Consider the following 20,444-nt stretch of genomic DNA (forward strand, 5'->3'; position numbering starts at 1 on the left):
AAGAGTCTGTTATTGTATGATATTCCAATAGTTAGGTTCCATTGGTGAAAATAACATTATAAAGCATATTAAGTAAATATTTCTCAAAATGGAAAGATTCTCTCTGGCAAGTTATGTTCTGTAAACTTCTCATGTATTACGTTCATTGCAAGGATCCTTTGCTAGAAAACCTAATAGATTGCCCTGCATTTGGCATAGTAGGTCCACCCCTTGTTGAATATTTTTAGTTTTCCTTCTTCTAAACTTTAAGACTTTCTTCAGGAAGAATAGGTAAAAGAGAAGTAATGTTCCTTGAAGAACTTGGAATTAAATTTATCTTTGAAAGCAAGTGCCACAGTTAACATGAGTCCAATATGACCCATGACATCTTCTCTTTCTTCTTCATGCTTCTTCCCTAATTCTAGTAAATTATTCTGCTTTCCAGGGTCCTTCTACCTTCCCCAACTTATCCCAACTTCCTTCTGCCTCCAAATCTAGGGATTAATCCTGGACCTCATTAACTAATTTTCTCCTTCTTGGCAACATCAGTAAAAAGCAATAGAGTACTTACAAAAGGTACTCCTACCAGAGAAAATAATGAAGACAAAAGAGTACTATTGGTACCAACTGAAAATTATTGCCACCAGAGCCCTCCATCTAAGACTTAGCAACTGGAATGATTCGCATTCTCATTGGTGGGCAAGAAGCTTGACTTCTGGCTTCTGATTATTTCCTTGTGGATTCTCAGAACTTAATAGTTACTGTTACACAAGGCTACTCCCACATCTTCAAACCAAGCCTGTGTTGTTAGCACATGTCATGAACAGAAACACTGAGTCATAGGGTTACATATGTATTCATAACCCAAGTTCAAAGTCTCTGTAATCTAGGTACACTGGACAGATCTCCCTGCTGACTTGGAAGTTAGTTTAAGGGACTTCTCAGGCCAAACCTCACTTCCTATTCACGAGTGATGGATTTCTTTTCTGGAGTACTATATATTCAGTTTGGGTCATATCCCAAACCAAATCTCTGTTTGCCTAGCATTATGCTTATAATGTTATTACCTCTTGATCTCATTATAAGACCTTGTATACACCTCTCGCTCACCCTCCTAGATGATAGGCTAGCTGTTGGCAAGGATCACACCTAAACAGCACCTGTTACGATGGATGACATGTAATGAATGCTTAGAAATTGTCTATGGCTTAATTGTATTTGTTGTGGGAGTCACTGAGTAGATGAAAGAATGAATGAACCAATCAACCCTCATATTTTCCATCCTTGGACCAATTTTGTGAAAATTACAAAGTAGCAGCACATGGGTATAAAAAGTACTCACATAGCCTAAGGGCTAAAACAACTTTGAATTTATGGCAACATGAGTTTGATATAATCATATAGATACATATATTTAAAAGAAATCTCAGGTTGATGCATTGTATGTGCTTCTGGTCATCATTTTCTAAATTGTCTTAAACAGTTACTACACAAAGACAGGTGAGCATAAGCCATGCTTTTCTTTAATAATAATAAGAGTGTTTCTCTTGGCTCTCGATATTCAATTATTGAGATATTTAAATAGGAACAATTTGACATGTGAGATTGTTTGGTGTCACTCACACATTAGCATATCATCTGGAGATTCAAACGTAAGTTGTGGCCCTAAACATCATTTCATTCTACTGTTGCAGATTTTATGAAAAGATAAAGAGAATACTTCTGTAAATATGGCAGTTCTTATAATGAAGGGCCAGCCCTATGAACTAATTTTGTTCGGTTCCTACTATATGTGTGGCAGGAGGTAATGTTTCAACCCAGGGTACTTTGTATAAGCTGGTTCTGTCCCCTAGGCTCTGTTGTTAAGTTACTAGTGTCTGTTTTTATTACAGCATTGTTTCCTGATGTTTTTTGAGTGATACCAGTATTTCAAGAACGAGAAGGATGGCTTATATCTCTAAAGTCTGCCCATCCAGACTATGTGGCCTGATGAGAAGACTTTATAGCTTAAGTAAACAACATCTCCTAATTAGTTGGTTGCCCTAAATGAGGTGTGGAAACTGATTTCAGACCTTCAGATTGAGTTAATGTTGACATTAATGTCCCCAAATTCTACCTAGCCTTATCTCAGATAGTGTCTAGATAAGTAAGAATTATTTTACCTCCCATTTACAGGTAAAAATCCATGATATACATAGTCCAATATGACTCAAGAATACCATGATGTGGTGAAAAATGAAAATTAGCCAGTAATTGTTTTTCTTCCTGTCACCAGATGCCTGACTTTACACGTCTTTTCACCTCAATGAATGACATATTTCTTGGAAAAATTTTCTGCAAAAAAAATTTATTTGCTTTTTCTCCGTGCCACTTGATTTTGAAAGATTATTCACAAAACAGTGGGAGCCCCCATGCTTTGGCGATTCAAAGCCCAGAAGCCAATGGGGAACAGGAACTCGCCAGCTTCTTGAAGGTTTTAGGTGAGCCTACGCCACAGGATCCCACTCAGGTTTAGGGTAGCTAAGAAGTACCTCCTCGGAAAAGAAACCAGCATTAGGGCCTCCCCCCCCCCACACACACATAGTATCAGAGTGCATTGTTCTCTAATTGACCACCCCCCCCAATAGCTGGCATGTGGGCATATGCTAGTAAGTTGCTATTCTCTCCTCTGTTTTACCTACTTACCCCATCATTTCCAAATACCCCATATTACTGAATAAAAAAGGAAAATATGTTGCAAAATTGGAGTGTCTTGCTCACCCAACATTCTGGTGTATTGCTGCTTAGGTACCTAAGAGATAAGAGGTGAATCTGGTGAGACTACATTGCTTATTGTAGCTGGGATAAGGGACCAGAGGAAAACTCTTTGGAGTTTTCCTAGATTTAGAACTTTTACTCAGGATCCTAAAATCTGGAGAAGACTGGCAGTGCTTTTCCCCTCCCTTTTTAACAGCTCCCTCTCCTCTTGTGGGTCCAGGTCACTTAGTTGTGATTTTGACATCTTTTTCCGAAGTCAACAGAATAAAGTTAAAATATTAAATATTAAAATATTCTCAGATATTGCTCTTTCAAGCCTTGAGTTTACAGGATAGAATTCTATACATAGTCATTCCTCCTCCCTCTATATCCCAAGGGGATTGGTTCTAGGACCCTCAATGACACCCATATCTGCAGATGCTCAGGTCCCTTTTGCAGAATGACTTAGTATTTGCATATAACCTACAAGCATTCCCCTGTATACTTCAAATCATCCCTAAATTGCTTACAATACCAAATACAATATAAACACCCTGTAAATAATTGTTCTATGTAGTTTATGGGAAAAGGCTTTATGTCTTCAGTTCAGGCACTGATTTTTTTTTTTAAATATTGTCTCTCCAGTGTTGGCTAAGTCCACAGATGTGGAGGGCCAGCTGTACTCTTACACATCTAGCCAGAGCTGTTTCTTTTATAACACCCAAGTTGAACTAAGTGCTGAGCCAGGTGTTAGTAAGGCCAGTGTTCCCTTCTCTGATGCCAGTGGAAGCTCTTGGCTTTTTTTTGTGTTGTGATAATAGACGGCATAGCAGTTAACATCCGTTGCTTTAGTAGTAGTTGTCTATGGGGGGAAGTCTTCCACTTTCATTTTTGAAGAAATTGTATCACTAAATGTATATGAAAGTAAATAAAAACAAAGAAGGCAGACACCATTTAGAGGTATTTGACTTCTAAAGTATAATTATGGAAATTTGAGTACAACTCAAATAGAAACACCATTAATGAGATGGTTGGCAGTTAACAGTGTCAGAAAACCTTGAAGTTGAGTTGTTTTGTAGATCTTGCATTGTTAGAAAGAAACTGTTTATATTTTATTCTGAAAACTGACATTAGGATACTGTAATATAAGGTAAAATAAAAATGAAGAAATTTAATAGATAATGATTATGTTTTAGATACTTTCCCCTTTGTATTGTTTTATAATAGCTTTATGATAAATGATAAGAGAAAATATTAAATATTGGCAAATGTGCTTGGTAGCTTTAGTTTTACACTTTAAAAGAAATGCTGGCCACTGGACTTAACATCTTATAAATATTTTAGTACAAAATAAACTAAGAGCTTTTGAATTGTGCCATAGATTAGACTGAAAGATTTGACTCCATAACTATGTGGTATACCTGCTTTTAACATGTTAAATAGGGTTTTATGATACACCTGACCTAATGAAGGATATTGTTGGACCCTGTTAAAAAAGCAGAATTTTCCTTTTAGCACCAGCCATTTTCATTAATTCTTTCTCTCTCCCTCCTCTTCCCCCCCCCCCTTTTAGTATTTCATCATTGTATCTGTAGAGCTCTCACAGAGTACTTACTGGTCCTAATCCAGGGGAAGGATCCTCTTTGTGTGTGCCTGCATTCGTAATGAATGATTTTTGTGTTCCAGAGAGCTTTAGGAATTTGGCTGCTAACTGATTGTCATTACATGACTTCTTTCACCTTCTGAATAGAATGGTTTAGGAAGAGCTATCTCCTTATTTTTTTCTTCTCTGAAGTTACCTTATTATATGTGCCATTTACATTAGCAGTACTAAAAAAGATGAGTAAGTAGCTTCATCAAAATTTAAAGCTCAGACCCATATCAAAGAAGATTCTAAGACATGAAAGTCGTAGAGACATCAGTGAAACCAACAGATAACCTGTAAAACAGATAACCGAGTATCACTGTATTTGAGGATCTGAAGAGAGTTCTGAGTACTGCTTAAATCAGCTTCAGTTTTACCAAAAATGTTTTCATTTACCTTTGACCAATTCCACTTTTAAGAAAGTCTCCTAGGGAAGTAATCAGAAATGGTAGTAATAATTTATGTCCATGACCAGGTGGTTTGAAGCATCAGAAAATTAGGCACAGCCTAAATCTCTGTCTTTTTCCAAAGTTTCTACAGAGGACCTGTCCATGTAATGAGAAAAAATATTTAGGTATGTTTTCTTAGAATTAAATGTTAGCAAAATAAAAATGTTTTTACTGGCTACAGAATACCTACAAGAAGTGCTTCCTTTTGATTTTGTTCTTAGGTCATACATTTAGGACCCCAGTCTTGGCTTTGTGTACTGTCTGTCACACATAAATGCCACTGTGGATGGGTGGGGAGGGTCACGTTGAGGGCAGGCTGCTAGTGCTAGTATAAATGAAGGAAGAGGAAGGCACTGAGAATAAAAGAGTAAAGAAAGAAAAGGAAAGAAAGATGTACACAGGGTGGGTTCCATTAAAAGTCCCCCATGATTTCAAGTGACCACAAAACTAGATATTTTCAAAGGTTGACTTTATTTCATCTATTTCTTTTTGCTGGACTTGTTTTTGTTTAACTATTATGTCCTCATTGTTGTTCTGCACATCTGTATTTCATCTTGCTCTTTACATTGTCTTTCACCATTTCTTTGTTGAGTCTTCCTTACATAAAATGAAATTAAATTGTTCAAATGTACTTTGCAACTAAGATTTAATTTCCCTTCTTAGCTATCTTGAGACTCTGCCTTTTGTTATTTTTACCTAATAGTGGCTTTATTTCCATCAGCAGGAATGAAAGCAGTCAATAAAAGTCAATTGCTGACTCTATGATTATACAGAGGGCTTACCATAATGCATATTGGAAATGTCTTTAAAACCCTTTTCCTGAATGGAAGGTGCCATGGCTTGTGCTTTATGGCCTTCTAATGTTAGATAGTAATCTCATTTAGCATTTTTCCCAAAGTGAAAACAGTGCATTAGGGCAGCATAACAAGCATTGCAGATCAATATGGAGGCAGAGCTTTACCATTAAAGGTGAATCCAAGAAAAATGTGCCAGAGTCTACTCCAGGAACTGAGGAGTAATTATGCTGATTTCCACTACTCTCCCCCTCTCTACCATCTAGTCATCAATACAGATTGAAACGAGTACAGAAAGGATCTCAAATGATGGCTACATGGGCACCCACGTCCAAAACAGATTACCAGACAGGAAATCATGGGGCCTGGAAGTGAGTAGCAGTATTGATTTGTGGCGATAAAAGTTTATTTTGACACATTTCAAATCATAAATAACTCATGGACTTTAACTTGCATGACTAATAGCTCAGCTCAAGGTAGATGCTTATATACAATTCACACTATCTCTTTCTAAGGAGTCCATGGTATTATCCCAATGAAGTATCCCATTGCAAGTAGTCTTTTTTAAGAGAAAAACTCTCCTTTTTCTGGTGTGCAATCTGTGGGTGTTCACGTTTACAGTCTTTTCCAAAAAAAGTACAAGGCCCTGAGTTCAAACGTCACTACCATGAAAAAACCAAAACTAATACAGTCTTTTCCAGAGGGTGGGGCCATGTATCTGGTTGGGGTTATTCTAGTCTTCCCCGCCCACCACTTTCCCTCTGCCATTAAACCTAAGATACACTGGAGACAGTTGTTGGCACTGAGATAGAATGTTTCTGATTTCCTGTAAACTAGGAGACCCATTAGTCATGCATTTGCTAGATTCATCTGACCTGGTGCTTAATTATGTTCTATTCGATATTTATCCAGATGTGAGTCTTGATGTCATCAGTCAGTCAGTAGTGTCAGTGCCTGTGCTCTTGAAATCTTAGCTGATTCCTTTTAATGCTGACTCTCATGGTAGGGGATTAGGAAAGTTTGGATTCAGAAAAATTCACAGACATCTGAACTTTGAAATCTTAAAAAGAATTGAAACTCCTGGGATTGGATTTAAATTCTGTTCTTAGGTATTTGACAAAGCAGTAAGGAATGAAAACTTAAATGCAATGTTAAAATTTGTGGGATTATTTTTTTCCCATGTATGTCTACTTTCCTTCAAGGATATTGGGAAGTAAATTCCCTCAGGAACCAGTAATGTGGTTTGCATTTCTATTTCTTGCAAGATATATATTAGCTTAGTGTGCTGCATAAAAGTAATAAGGAGGCAGATCACCACCCAGGAGTTTCCTTATTGATGGGAAATGTTCCTTCTGTCTTCTCTAAGGTTTGTTTTATTTTTTTTTTTAGAACCCACAAAATTTTAAATAATGATCTTTTAAGATTATATGGAAATAACAAATTTAAATTTCAGAGAGTTTATAAGAAAGACTAGAAGCATTTTGTGTTAAACCAATTTGAGAAGATATGAATTCCTAAATTAATGTATTTTCTCTATGTGTATTTATTCCTTATAATCCAAGTTCCCCTTACCATATTAACATTTTATTTTTGTTTGTGTAGTTGTTTGGTTTATTTTGTTGTTACTTTTCAAGTGTACACATTATAAGCTTTAGGAACATTTATGTTTGGTATTTGCTGAAAGCAGTTTGACTAAAATCTGAGATTTATAAATATAGTTGCAAGATTTTAACCTGGGAAATTTTTAAGTTTTCGTTCTTTTACCTATTTATAGTCATTCACCAAACTTATTGTATGACTTCTCTAAAAGCCATCCACATGTAATAGCCAAGGTTACAAAATAAGAGACAGTTTTGGAATTTGCATTCTAGTAAATGTAGATGAGCAAATTGTACCAGACTATTCTGTAGTCAGTGTCATGGGCACGGTGAAAGAAGCTAATAGAAGTTCCATGGGTCACCATACCCTACCAGGGAGGAAAGAATTAGCCAAATTTGTACACAGGTTACACTTAAGCTAAGTATTAAAAGATGAGTAGGTGTTTTCCAGACACATAGGTATGAGTGGTGGTTTGGGCACAGAACATTTCCAAAATCAAGAGCAACATTAGCCTTCATATACTTCTCATATATGAACCAACCCCCAAGCTTGGATTTCCCAGGCTGTAGCAGTGTGCAGGGTGGGGAGTGAAGGCTAAAGATAAGTCAGGAAGCTGATCAAGCACTGCCTGTTGGCCTTATGTTTTATTTAAGAAGTAGTAGGGAAAGATACTCAGTTCTATGGATTCAAAAAACCTTCTGGAAGACAGAGACAGGAGTACAGGGTGACAGCTAGAGACTAGGAGACCAGATTGCTGGTCATTGCTTGAATCTAGGATGTAAATAGTTTGTAATTCCTGTCACATCAGTGAGTATCAAGAAGAAGGATCAGACTACAAAGTTAGATATACAATTTTGGATATCCAACTTTGTGGGTGTGGATATGGGAGAGAAAAGTTAGAGCTCACAGGTTTCTGACTCAGCAGACCCAGCCTCAGAGTGCTGGCTCATTCATAGTGCTGGGCTTGGATTTAGGAGAGAAGGTTATAGTGTCCAGAACAACTTGTAGTATCAGTCAGAGGGATTCATTTCTTAGAATTCATTTACTCTGTGCACATTTTTATCATGGGAACAATTTGGTCACATTTCTTAAAATTGAAGAGAATTATTTTGTTAAACATTTGCAACATTTATGTATTATTTAATATTGTATACATTCTTTAACCTTGACCTTTATTTCTGAAGGAAGATTATTTGTTTCAGTTGTCTCTGTTTTGGTTTTCAGGCGCTATGAGTATCACCCAGTCTGTGCTGATCTTCAGGCCAAGATCCTCCAGTGTTACCGCCAGAACACCCAACAGACCCTCAGCTGCTCTGCTCTGGCTAGCCAGTACATGCTCTGTGTCAACCATGCCAAACAGGTGGGTATGAGAACCCAGCTAGCAGGGGGCCCAAAAGAACAGAATTGAAAGGCTAACATCCTGGGACAGTGGTAAGGATTTAATATCTGTGGAAAAGCTTTATAAATGCAGCTTACCCTTCTCATGAAGAATTTCTGACTGGGCACAATGGCTCCTGTCTGTAATCCCAGCTACTCAGGAGGTGGAGATCAGGAGGATCAAGGTTTGAGGCCAACCCCAGCAAAAAGTTAGTGAGACACCTATATCAACAAACAAAAAGCTGGGTATGGTAGCATGCACCTGTTATCCCAGCTACACAGAAAGCAAAGCGTAAGTGGGATTGTGGTCCAGGCAGGCCCTGGACCCTATTTCAAAAATAACCAAAGCAAAAAGGGTGGGAGGTGTGGCTCAAGTGGTATAGCACCTGCCTGGCAAGCTCAAGACCCTAAGTTCGAACCCCTGTACTGCCCCAGAATTTCTGTAATGAGTTGGTTAAGTCATAACTTCCATCTAGTTCATTATAAGAAGAGCCTGGATTCTCCTTATGTTCAGCTCATTTACTTGAAGGAAAAAAAAAGCTGTTCTATTAAAATTATACTTTTTTATTTGCCCTAAACTCTTTGTCTACTAATAATTGTATCCTCAGGGTCCTTACCTCACCCTCTTAGGCCAGTATTCAAAGCCAACAGAGGAAGGCTTTTAAATAAGTGACCAGCAGCTTCCTGTCCGTAAGCAGCAGGTGGTCTTGCAGAGAGCCTACCTGAAAAAAAGAAAGAAATGCACCATTCAGTCACTAAGTCATTACCTACCAATTGCTAAAGTTCACTCAATTGGGCAGGAAAAGGAAACTGGAAATAGGATATTAGGAAAGAATTCCCCTTATTTTTATATATTATTCTTGGCTCTTCATATCAGAATTATATGATATTCATAGGATGTGCATTTTGTCTAATCTATGTACTTTAGAAAACTAATGATAACCCTAAAGCAAATTAACAATTTTAATGGGTGACATAATTGCCTATCATTTAACTGCTTTAGCAGTTGGATGTAGATGGTTCTGAGAGACAAAAATTGTTGGAAACCTTGGTTCTTTCTGCTGACAAACTCCCTAGAGTTGACCCTCTAACCCAACTAAATATAGTGTTTGAGTCACACAGCATGCCTTTCTGCAGTCCGGTTTGCTGTAGTTATAATAATACCACTTAGTGTAAATTTCTAACACTATAAATATCTGATGGGAGGGTTACTATTGTTTGAATAGCTGGAAAATAACAGTAACACTGAGTAGTTGCCTTTAAAAGCCTAGTGGTTTGCTTTTGTCTGTTTAATGCTTACGGCAACACTTACTTATATACCTCTTGGCATATGGCAGGGATTCTTTTCTTTAAAGGTCTTTGCTAGAGATAATGTTACTAATGTTAGAAGTTAGTACATTTTATTTGTCAAAAACAGCTTCTGATATGCTGTTAACAAGCCCTAACCCTCAATATTAATACTACCCAAAACACTTGGGACATGTAGGTTGATTCATGGATTTTCTAACTTGATCCTAGTGCCTTATTGAGGTATAGGGCTAAGAAGTCAAGATAAAGAATGATTGTAACACAGTGAAGGTTTCAAGGCTGGAGTCTTAACACACATGCCTATTTCTATAGTGCGATACGGAACATTTCTGAACTGGCAGCCAACAGCACGGTGCTGGAAGTATTAGGTCCATCTTGACTACCTAGGTTGTATTGAATCATCCATGTGTAGCTCCATGATATCAGTGGTACATATTTATAGAATAAAACAAAGTCAGCATGTGACAAGATCAATAATGCCACCTGGTGCAGGAAAGGTAGAATCTAGCAAATCTGAGTTTATGTCCAACCCCTGTCTATTTCTAGCTTATGGCCAGAGCTAGCCTTGATTTTCTCATCCATGAATAGTGATTGTTACATTTGTACCAAATATTCAGTTAAATCATAGTTTTCCCTTCTTTCTTTCCTGGTATTATTTCATGACAAAACTAAACACAACAGACAGATGCATTAAATTATTAGTAGTGATTCCATCTTCTCCCCTCACTCCCCAGTCTACCTTATAATTTAGTATTATTTGCAGCTGGTGTATTTGAAGTGCCTGTTGTTTTCACAACTCTTATATCCAGTTATTAGAAAGTACATAATACAGGGTAATATTAAAACAATAAACACTCACAAAACTTTATTCTAAGATGGGCAACACTGAAATGAGCAAGAAACATAAAGCCACACCATCCTACATTTCTGCAGCACTAAGGAGTTCAAGGTTATTTCACATCCATTCTTTTACTTGTTTTTTAGGACAACAGGAGATGTAAATAGAAATGATTTTATTTTCACCATTTTACAGTTGAGAACATTGAAACCCACCCAGGGAAGTTATGATGGCAGATTTAACAAGTAGACCAAGATGTACCTTGCCATAAAAAAAACAAAAAATTCAAAGTACATTAAGTGACATTTGATTTTTGAGAAGGTAGGTAGGTAAAGGAATATCCATCATCCACTAATATAGAGAGGAAATGAAAGCAAAAAGGATAAAACAAGGTAAAAGAACAATTGGAGATCTAATGAACTAGTAATAGAGACTGCAGGTAGAGGCATGAGATGATAGATCCACGAACAAAGGGCACTGGGACTGTTCCGTTGAAAGATCACACCAAGATGACCAGAGGGAACTTACTGCACCATTTCACGAGTGCAGTAAAGTCCCAATTCTGCTCTTTTGTTAGGGACTTTGACAGTATTCATGGTCCTCACTGCCTATAATTGCAGTTCCAACTGGCCAGCTCCCCTTCTTAATGCTTCCTGTTAGATCCAGAGAACAGGCCAGACATGTGATCATGACAATGACTCATTAGATCATATTGTCCATTTCCGACATTGTATAGGGTTTCCCCATGGAATAATTCCAGTAGCTAACTCTACTTTTAAATGAGTCATAAGACTGGGCTTTCACAGGCTCCCTTGGGCACTGTTCTAGAGACTAATAGATTTTACTGGTAGGAAAACTTCCGGATATACCTTAGGCTTTCTTTTCCTTCCTTGTTATTCATCCACTCATTCACATCAATCTTCAGCCATTCTTAAACAATTCCTCATGGTTGACAAGAGACATTTAGACTGTTACTGTCAGTATATTATGTGCTCTTCATAAAGGTAAAGAGTTACTAAATTGCTGTTGTTATTATTATTAGACTAAAAAGCTACTGGCCAGTCAGCTGAAATACAGCTTTTTTTTTTTTTTTTTTTTTTTTTGCTCACAGTAGTGCTGAGGATTGAACCCATGGCCCTGAGCATACTAGGCAAACACTTTACCACTGATCTACATCCTCAGACCTGAGTTACAGCATTTTAAAGGAGATACTGGGTATGGTATAGCAGATGCCTATAATCCTAGTATTCAGGAAGCAGAGGCAAGAGAATCACAAGTTTAAGGCCAGTTGGGCTACAGAGTGAGACCCTGTCTCGGGGGAAAAACAGGAGAATACTGGTTGACATTGACTTCTGTGTCTCTCTTTCCTTCCCCTTGTATCTGCTTGGCTTTATAACTTTCTAAGCTCCCCAAGATTTAGTTACCATTCAGTCTCATTATACTTGCCTTACATGGAACTCAGAGGTTGTCAATAGTATTTTCCCACTGGTTGGGGGTGGGCATCCAATAATATTTGCTCACTGGTGAAACAGATGTGCCAAGTTCTGCTTTTAAAAAGGGAGTCAGGATATAGAAAGGACTGGCTTCCAGATCTACATTACCTCTGTGCTCTGTGACACCCCACTGCCTGCTTTGGAGACAGGAATTCTAAGTATTTCAATTGCCCATCCCTCCCCCAAGCTGGCTGGATTCAGTGGAACATTCTGTGCTCATCTGAGGGGTGAAATGTTGTTGCTACCACCCTAATCCAGTCATGGTGATGGGAACTTCAGTTTCTTCTTGGGTGAATTGAAGGTTTGAAATAGGTGATTCAGGAGGACCCTGAGCTCTGTTCTTGTGGGATTGATTCTATTTTCATGGATGAGGGCAAGAGGCAGGCATATGCTCAAGAGGTGTGACCTACTTAGTAGGAGCAGCAGTCCTAGTTCTGAAACCTCTGGTTTGGGGGCCTTTGCCTCTTAAATTTTACTGTCAGCCTTAAACTTTCATTCAGGAAGAATAGCTGCTCTTGTGATTGGTCGGCCTGCTGCCTGGTCTCCCACAGCTATAAACCCTTTCCTTGAGTTCACACTCCTGACAGCCCTTGGGAAGTCAAGAAGACAGAACGAACTGGGAGGGATAGAAACAGTTTCACAGTTTATCCAAAGTCAGTGAAGTGAAAAACAGCTGTCTCACTGCCTGGCAGAATAAAGTCTCCCAGCTAATAAACTCTACTAGAAAATGAAGGATACCTTAGCCAACCCCAGACCCCTGCTACACTGTGCCTCTTATGCTATGAGGTATAGGCCATGGAGGTGAGGGAATAGGAAGCCAGAATCAGAAGAACCAAGGACACAATGGAACCAGAAGCAAGAGCCAGCCCTAGGAAAATTTCAAAAGTCAGAGGGCAGTCTGGAGCTTGAAGTCAGATAGTGGGACAATGAGGAGTCCATAGGCCACACGTAGACTTAAATCAGTAAGTTGGCAGTGGATCAGTAGCCATGCACTCCGTTCAACCCAAGAAAGGACCAAACTAAAGACACCTTGTAAGCAAGGTGAGCCCACCCTTCCTCCTAGACCTGTGCTTCCTGCCCACCTGTTGTGAGATCAGAGTATCATCTGGGAATATGGGATCAAGGTTCTGATAGATAAGCCCAGGCTTCACCCACGGCCAGCATACCCAATCCTCTTAGTTCTGAAATATAAATAGCATTTCCAATATGGCTAATTGTAAAATAGATGCCCTCAAGCTCAGTACATGTAGAAAAATTAGCCTAGGCAAAATTTCTGCCCACTTTCTTAAGGTCAGTCTGTCTTACCCACCCACCCCTCCCCCCCCCGCCTTTAGCTTGGATTTGTATTCAGCCAGAGTCCAAATATTTCTTTTATTATAACTTTGAGTATGAAGAGAACCTAAAAACATAGTAATGGCTATTGCTTAGAAGTCAGTATTCTTGGAAAAAAAAAAGCTAGTGCAAGAGAAGCCTATATTTTATGATTGTTTTCATGTGAATTCTACATGATGCACAAATGCTTTAGTAGAATAGGCTGTTGAAGCTAAAAGGACTTAAATCATGGAACCCAGTCTCATCTTTTACCTTGCACAGTTAGCACACAGAGTAGGAGGGACCCATACATGCAGCTGAGTCCAGACCCCATTTCCTGCTCTGGATTCCAAACGCAGGAGGCCTTTCCCTGGAATATTAGACTGTGGATGTGAGTGACCATCACCATCTCCTGTAGAGCGTATTTAAAATGCACATGCCCAGCCGGCCCCCCAACCCTGGAGATTCTGATTCAGAAGTTGAGAAGCGCAGCCTGGGCACCTGAACTTGCCCCAGATACCCCCGGAGACTATACACCAGTTTGAGAAGTGTTTCTCTAGAGCCCATTGGGCTGGACTACACTGAGGTCTTCAGCCTCTCAGAGAGCCTGAGGGATCTGTATTTTCCCTCTGTGGGAACATAAGGCTGTCACTAGCTACCAGTCCGAGCTACCTGGTAGAGGTCTTATCAGGCTGACCCTAGGAAGGACCCTGAAAATGCATCCTTAGCCTCCAGGGATTAGAAAGAGGACTGGAGCCCCTGAAAACCAGTCATCTTCCCTGTCCTCTTGCTGGCACTGAAACTGTAAGTGGTCCTGGGAGAGGAGCCACTCCAGGTTCCTTTCAGGTGGGAGCTAGGGAAGAGCACTGACCCAAGGAGCTAGTAGTCCTGGCTAGCTCAGGGTTGTGACCAGATCTACTCTGGCCCTCAGCTCTGTGGTTCCCAGGCACCCTGCTGCTCATGAGAGGGAGGGAGGCTCTGATTTGTACATCACCCATCTTCAAAGAGCACAAAGAAAAATCAAGAAGGTCAAATTTGTGAGAAGACCTGCAGGAGCATTTTTTTTTTTTTGCTTTCTAAGCCTTCTTTATCATCACCTACTGCTATTTATTAATCTCCTAGCTGGACTGCTATGCATAGGATGACACATGGGTGTTTCCTAACAGATTTCCCACCCTTCTGTAGCATGGCCCTTTGAATTATATCAAAGCAGACGAAATTCTAAACTTTAAATTTGTTACCCCAGTCTCTTCCATCACAGGAATCCTTTTCTAAACCACTTGCTGAGAGTAATAGTTTGCTTTATGACATTTTCTCTTGTTTTAATCTGAGTTTAATAGAAGAAATATTACCATGGTAATAGATTTTCATTTTCCTTAATAGGTATTTCTTTTCCAGGGCTCATCCTTCAAGAGTTAGAACTGCAATATGTTAGTGTTTTGTCTATTATTGCAGCAAGTTGTATAAACAGTTAATTACTTGAAACTTAATTTGAATAGTACACAGAGCATTTGTCATAGAAGATATAAAACAAGATCCAAGCAGAGCAAGGTTGTTAACTTGTGTTTCCTCCAAAGCAGGAAGAACAAAGCACAGCCTCCTGGGGGGTGAGGGGGATCAACAATTAGTTAGAAAACAACCTAAATTAGCTAATCAGATTTGTAGGAAGTTAGGAGCAGTGCGCAGGCAAAACTGGCTTTGTGCTTCTAGTAAATTGAATTTGTAGATTACTTTTCCTTCCTATCTAACTCACAGTCTTCTCGTTCTGTCTTTCATTATCTCAGCTCTATTCTCTTCCAGTCTCCACTTTTCCTACCCCCTCCTTAGTGAAAACTCAGCTACTCAAACCACAATCCTTCCAATCTCCACCTCCCAAGTAGTTGGGATTACAGGTATGTAATGCCTCTGAGTGGTATCTTAAAAAGCAAAACTGAGCTGGCAGAGTGGCACAAGTGGTAGACCGCCTGCCTAGCAAGTATGAAGCATTGAGTTCAAACCCTGATACCACCAAAAATAAATAAATAAATAAATAAATAAAATAAAAGACCTATTCTCTTTGTAATGATTTGCCGAGCAATCCAGGGCTCAGCAATTTCTCTTAAATTCATTGAGACAGCCAAGAACTGGCACACTGTTAGGCTAATCAAGCCTTGCAAGATAGCTATGATTCAGAAATCAGTTGATGAGACTACTGTGTAACAAAAATATTTGAGGAAAGCAGTTAAGATTGTTGTAGTAAGTGGAAATGACATGCCATCTCAGGTCCCTGGGAGCACTGTTCTTATTTGACAGTGTGAGCTTCTGGTGATTTCTCAGTGGCTGGAATTAGAAAAATTTGGGAAAAGAGCAGTATGGATGCCTGAACCATTTGGTCTTTTTGGTAATTCACCCAGCTGTTTGCAAGTTTCTCATACTTGGTGGCCTTAGTATGTGAATGGTGTGCACCAGAAAGGTGTTCTCCACATCAAGATTAAGTGTTAGCAATTCCTTAAACGAAGGAAATGGTATTTTATAACTTACAAAGCTTCTCTCTCATTCTTCAGGGAATTTCCTATGTTAATTTATTCAGTGTTATATTTATGCAGTGTTGAAATTCAGTCCAACAGCACCTACTTACAGAACCACTACAGAGATTGTAGGAGAAACCTATAAGGTGGAAGGAACACAGACCCTACCAAGCCTAAGGGTCCCTCCAGCTGTGGCCCTTGGATCTGAGATGGAACACATTTTATTGCATAGCTGTGATATAGTCATAGCCCAGAATGTTTTATCAACTTATTCATCTTTTCAAAAACTCAGCTTCACTTCAGCAGTGAAGTGGTTTTATACCACCTTTGTTCCTTTGGTGGCAACTGAGTGCAGTTTAACAGCAAGTTTATAGACCAGTCCTGTGGCTTTGCTGTAGTCCCTTGTGTCTTCTAGGAGTCACACACAAATCCACAGAACCATTGCACTGTCTTTAAGAATTGGGGTTTAAATCCATGTAGTGGGGTATGTGGTGAGTGTGGTTAAAGTGGTTATACACTTCATATTTGTTCACATATATTCTAATAGTGTCTGTATTAAACTGGCCTGATAATCTCCAGGCCAGCCAGGAGAGTCTAAACAGTGTTAGTGTTGCATGGCTTATCTGAATATTTGGTTGGCATTGCAAAGGAAAGAATAGTTAAAAGAATCTCTAGGCTGTCAGGAAAACCTTTTAAAAATTGTTTTACTTATGGTGTGCTAGCTGCAGACTTTTTTTTTCAGCATTTGAAAAGAGGCATATTGTTAAATGGCTATCCATATAACCATAAAACCTAAATTGTAGGGAGAAGCACAGCCATGTAATTTGACCAGGCACATACCATGGTGCTTAAAGTTTCCATTGGTATATTCAAGAACATAGTGAATCTGTAATCCAAAATGCAGAATGGCCAAGTGACATCCCTCATAATAGAATCACTTTGTCCAGTAACTGCCTGCCCTTAGATGAGTTCAGTATAGATCTGTTTTATACTGGCTTCCACTGTATATTTAATAAAGAATGTTAGGGTGAGAATGTATATCAGGAGTTTACAGAGCACCCATCTGTGTAATTGGAGAGGCTTTAACATAGATCAAGTCACAAGGAGGTGAGCATAGATGACATGCTATGACATTGTGACATTGCTAGGCACTATCTGACTCTGGGATGGTAGTTGCTCAGTGTTTTATTTTGGCAGCAAACACAGAGCTTCTGTGATGATGGGTTTGAGAGAAGCCTTGCATTTGGTGTGTTCTACAGGACAGCTCTGCTGAACAGAGCCTTCTACTTCATTTCCTTTGCAGACACATTGAGCTCTTCTAATTTACTTCCTGTTTGAATCATCACCTTTTCCTTCCACTTCTGTATGTTTTCTTCTCTAGCTACTTTGCTCGCCTTTAAATCTTTGGTACCCTGTGGACATGGACTACTTGGAAACCTATAATCATGGGCATTTTGCAGATAATCTTCCCACCCTTCTGTGTACCAGCATACTCTCACTGTCCTTAAATTCTCTGCTCTGTCCCCTCTTCAATCTTTATTTCTAGAGACCTTTGACCTCTCTCCCCAAGCCTGTAACTTCCTTCCAGAGATTTCCATCTGAAATGTCTCACCCAAATCAGCTAACTCACAAGCTTAAAATTTATGTCTCTCTTCTTGTTCACAAACTGGTTCCTCCTACTGACCTTGTTCTCTTGGTGATCCTCCCACACACTCTTCCTATCCTGTACCTTAAGTCTCATCTCCTATCTTTTTCTTCCCATGGGACTCTGTCTACTTCCTGTTCCCACCCTTGCATGGTTTCTAATCTGCTTCTCCCTGTTCTTCCAGCCTCTTTTGGGTCCATTGTGCCAAGGATGTTGGGTTAACCTTCCTTTATGTCATTCTCCCATTTAAAAGCACTTATCTGATTTCCACCTTTTCTCAGTGGTCAGCAGGGCATCTCAGCCTGGCGTCCATTCTGCGCTCCTTGTAAACTCTCTCTCTTGGTAAATCATGAGCATGAACCCTTTCTTCTGACGGGGCTGTCTGTCTCCCTTTTTGTCCTCTGGACATCCTTCCACATCCTCGCATTCACATCCCCAGTTCTTTGTCTATATTCTATCTATAGTAAATATCATCTGAGACACCTCCCCCATCACTCCAGCTACAGAGATGTGCCTTCTGTGCTCAGCTGGGCCTACCCTTTTTTCAACTATTACTTTCCCTGAAAGCAGCTACCAGAAACTGGAAAATAAGCAGAAAGAAAAAGCTTCTTTCCCCAATTTTTTACTGTATATGTATTTTTTAATCAAATAAACTTTAGCATATATTTAGCAAATAAAAACTAGCAAGCTGTTATCCTGCATTATTTAATTTGCCACAGGTATGTGTGTTAGCTTCCTGGTAGCAGTCAGCTGAGTGCAGTGAGAACCCAGAATGAGCTACCTAAGAGTTTACTGCATGGATGGCGGGAGAATGAGGGAGAGAGGGAGGAAGTCACGCAGCAATGAGCTGGAGGCAGCATCAGGACTCACCTACCCTCTTCTGGGTAATTTCAAGACTAAAAGGGAAAAGGTCACTTTTTTTCTTAAAGATCTTTGATAATGGAGGAAATAAACACTTGATAGTTAAGAGGTCTTCCTCTCTATTGGCTAGGGGCATAGCTCAAGTGGTAGAGTGCTTGCAGCAAGCATGAGACCCTGGATCAATCCCCAGTACTGCAAAAAAAAAAAAAAAGAATTCCTCCTATATACCATTCCCTAGGAAAACATATGCTTTGTTTTTATGTCTTATGTTTTTGGCGTAGCTATTTGAAAAGCTCTATCATCACACTTAAGTAGTTACTACCATTTTTCTGCCCTCTCCTTCTGGTGGTAAAACGTAATGCATTCTGTTTCTTTTGTAGAGCATGCTGGAGAAGGGAGGATAAAATCAACTTTCAGAACATGCACAACTCCCTCAACATTAATTCCAGAGGTGGAACATTTTTTTTTCCTAATAAGAAAATAACCCAATGAAAGAGAAGACCATTAAAGAGAAGCACCAGAAAATGGATTCAACAAAATAATATCATGTTTTGATCACCAACAGTTTGAAAAAGCCAAAGCCTAGATCAGGGATCAGTCATCAGAGGACACTGTGAAGTATTAATAAACCCAATTTATGATGAATGAAAGAGGAGAGCACCTCTTCACCTTTTTGTACTTTCTATTTAACTTCTACTGACCATAAAATGTTTCTCCTCACACCAAATCCTGCCACTGTTGGATCTCTTCTCTTGCAAAGCTGGGAGGGAACAGGGAGGCCAAACTAATTGAAATGGTGAGAGGAGAGAGCAAGAAAACACAGAGTTGAGACAATCTGCTGGGTAGAATGATCTAGGCTGTGGCTTGTTGGTGTTTTCTCTTCTTTGATTATGTAAAAGCTATTTCATTTTAACTTATGATGATCATGCAAGTAAGAAGACAAAAAGGAGAGAAAGTGTGCCTCTTTTACTGGAATAATGTTTATGATTACAAGTGAAGTAAGGCATTTTTATCAATATAAAGGCAACCTTGGCTTATTCAACCTCTATCATGTACTGACACCTTCACTTGCTATCAATAATAAATATATTTTCTGACAAAGACTGGCATTGTAGCTTGGGGCCTCTCCTTTGACTGAAGTAGATGGTTATGCTTATGGGAAATAAGTTGGTTTATATTGTTACTAATTTGCATTTGCATGGTAACTTTCCTCTAAGAATGGCAGACCTCATCACAGAACCCCAGACACGCAGGTAATACTTAACAGCCTACCTCTCAGGCAGGTAGAATTCAGTAAGACCTTTACAAACTGCTTGAACCTTCCTTTCTTTGGGATACTTAAATTACCCTGCCTGGGGCAAAAAACAGATTAGATAACCTTGGTTAGGACCTTTTGATTCTGTGATACTGTGAATGCTTAAAAAAGAAAAGCCAACCCTTAGAGTTTTCCTTCTTTCCAATTTCATTGAAAGTTCCTAACTATAACTTTTCCATTTCTATGAGGATTGGTGCTTCAACTCTGGGTTTGAGTGAACTGAAAGCTAAATGGAGAAGGTCCTTCAAGCAAATGAGAAGAGGAGGAAATGCCAGTACTATGATATCACCTAAATGTTTTATCACCTAGAATGTTTACGTCATCTTCATTTTGTTACAGAGAGAGTTTAGCAAAATGATTAAGAGCACATGCTCTGGAGAAAGGTGCATCGTGCTTAAATTCTGGCTCTTCTACATACCAGCTGTGGGGCCTAACCAAACCACCTATGCTCCTCCACCTCCATTTCTTAACTATAAAAAGGGGCTAATGGAAGAGCCTATGTTTCAGACTTAAGGGAAAGAATCGAAGTGTTTATGGACTCAGTGAGTGTTGTAGGTTTGTGCAGCTATTCATTAACTGGCATTTGG

The 20,444-nt window shown here is 39.2% G+C and overlaps 1 protein-coding gene across 4 annotated transcripts in view; it reads left to right on the forward strand.

The window, feature by feature from the left end:
* The window catches only part of Chchd3 (coiled-coil-helix-coiled-coil-helix domain containing 3), a 290,446-nt gene extending 270,801 nt beyond the window's left edge, over nt 1-19,645 (forward strand). For 2 of the 4 annotated variants that reach the window (XM_074062814.1, XM_074062823.1), the window contains 3 exons: nt 5,870-5,974; nt 8,427-8,562; nt 18,923-19,645. In XM_074062814.1, the coding sequence (XP_073918915.1) occupies nt 5,870-5,974; nt 8,427-8,562; nt 18,923-18,946 (265 nt within the window). In that variant the 3' untranslated portion in view covers nt 18,947-19,645. The remainder of the gene's footprint in view (nt 1-5,869; nt 5,975-8,426; nt 8,563-18,922) is intronic. The other 2 variants (XM_074062832.1, XM_020162284.2) reach the window with 1 other exon arrangement.
* The last annotated feature ends 799 nt before the right edge of the window (nt 19,646-20,444 follow it).

The sequence above is a fragment of the Castor canadensis genome, chromosome 2 (genome assembly GCF_047511655.1).
Source record: "Castor canadensis chromosome 2, mCasCan1.hap1v2, whole genome shotgun sequence".
NCBI lineage: Eukaryota > Metazoa > Chordata > Mammalia > Rodentia > Castoridae > Castor > Castor canadensis.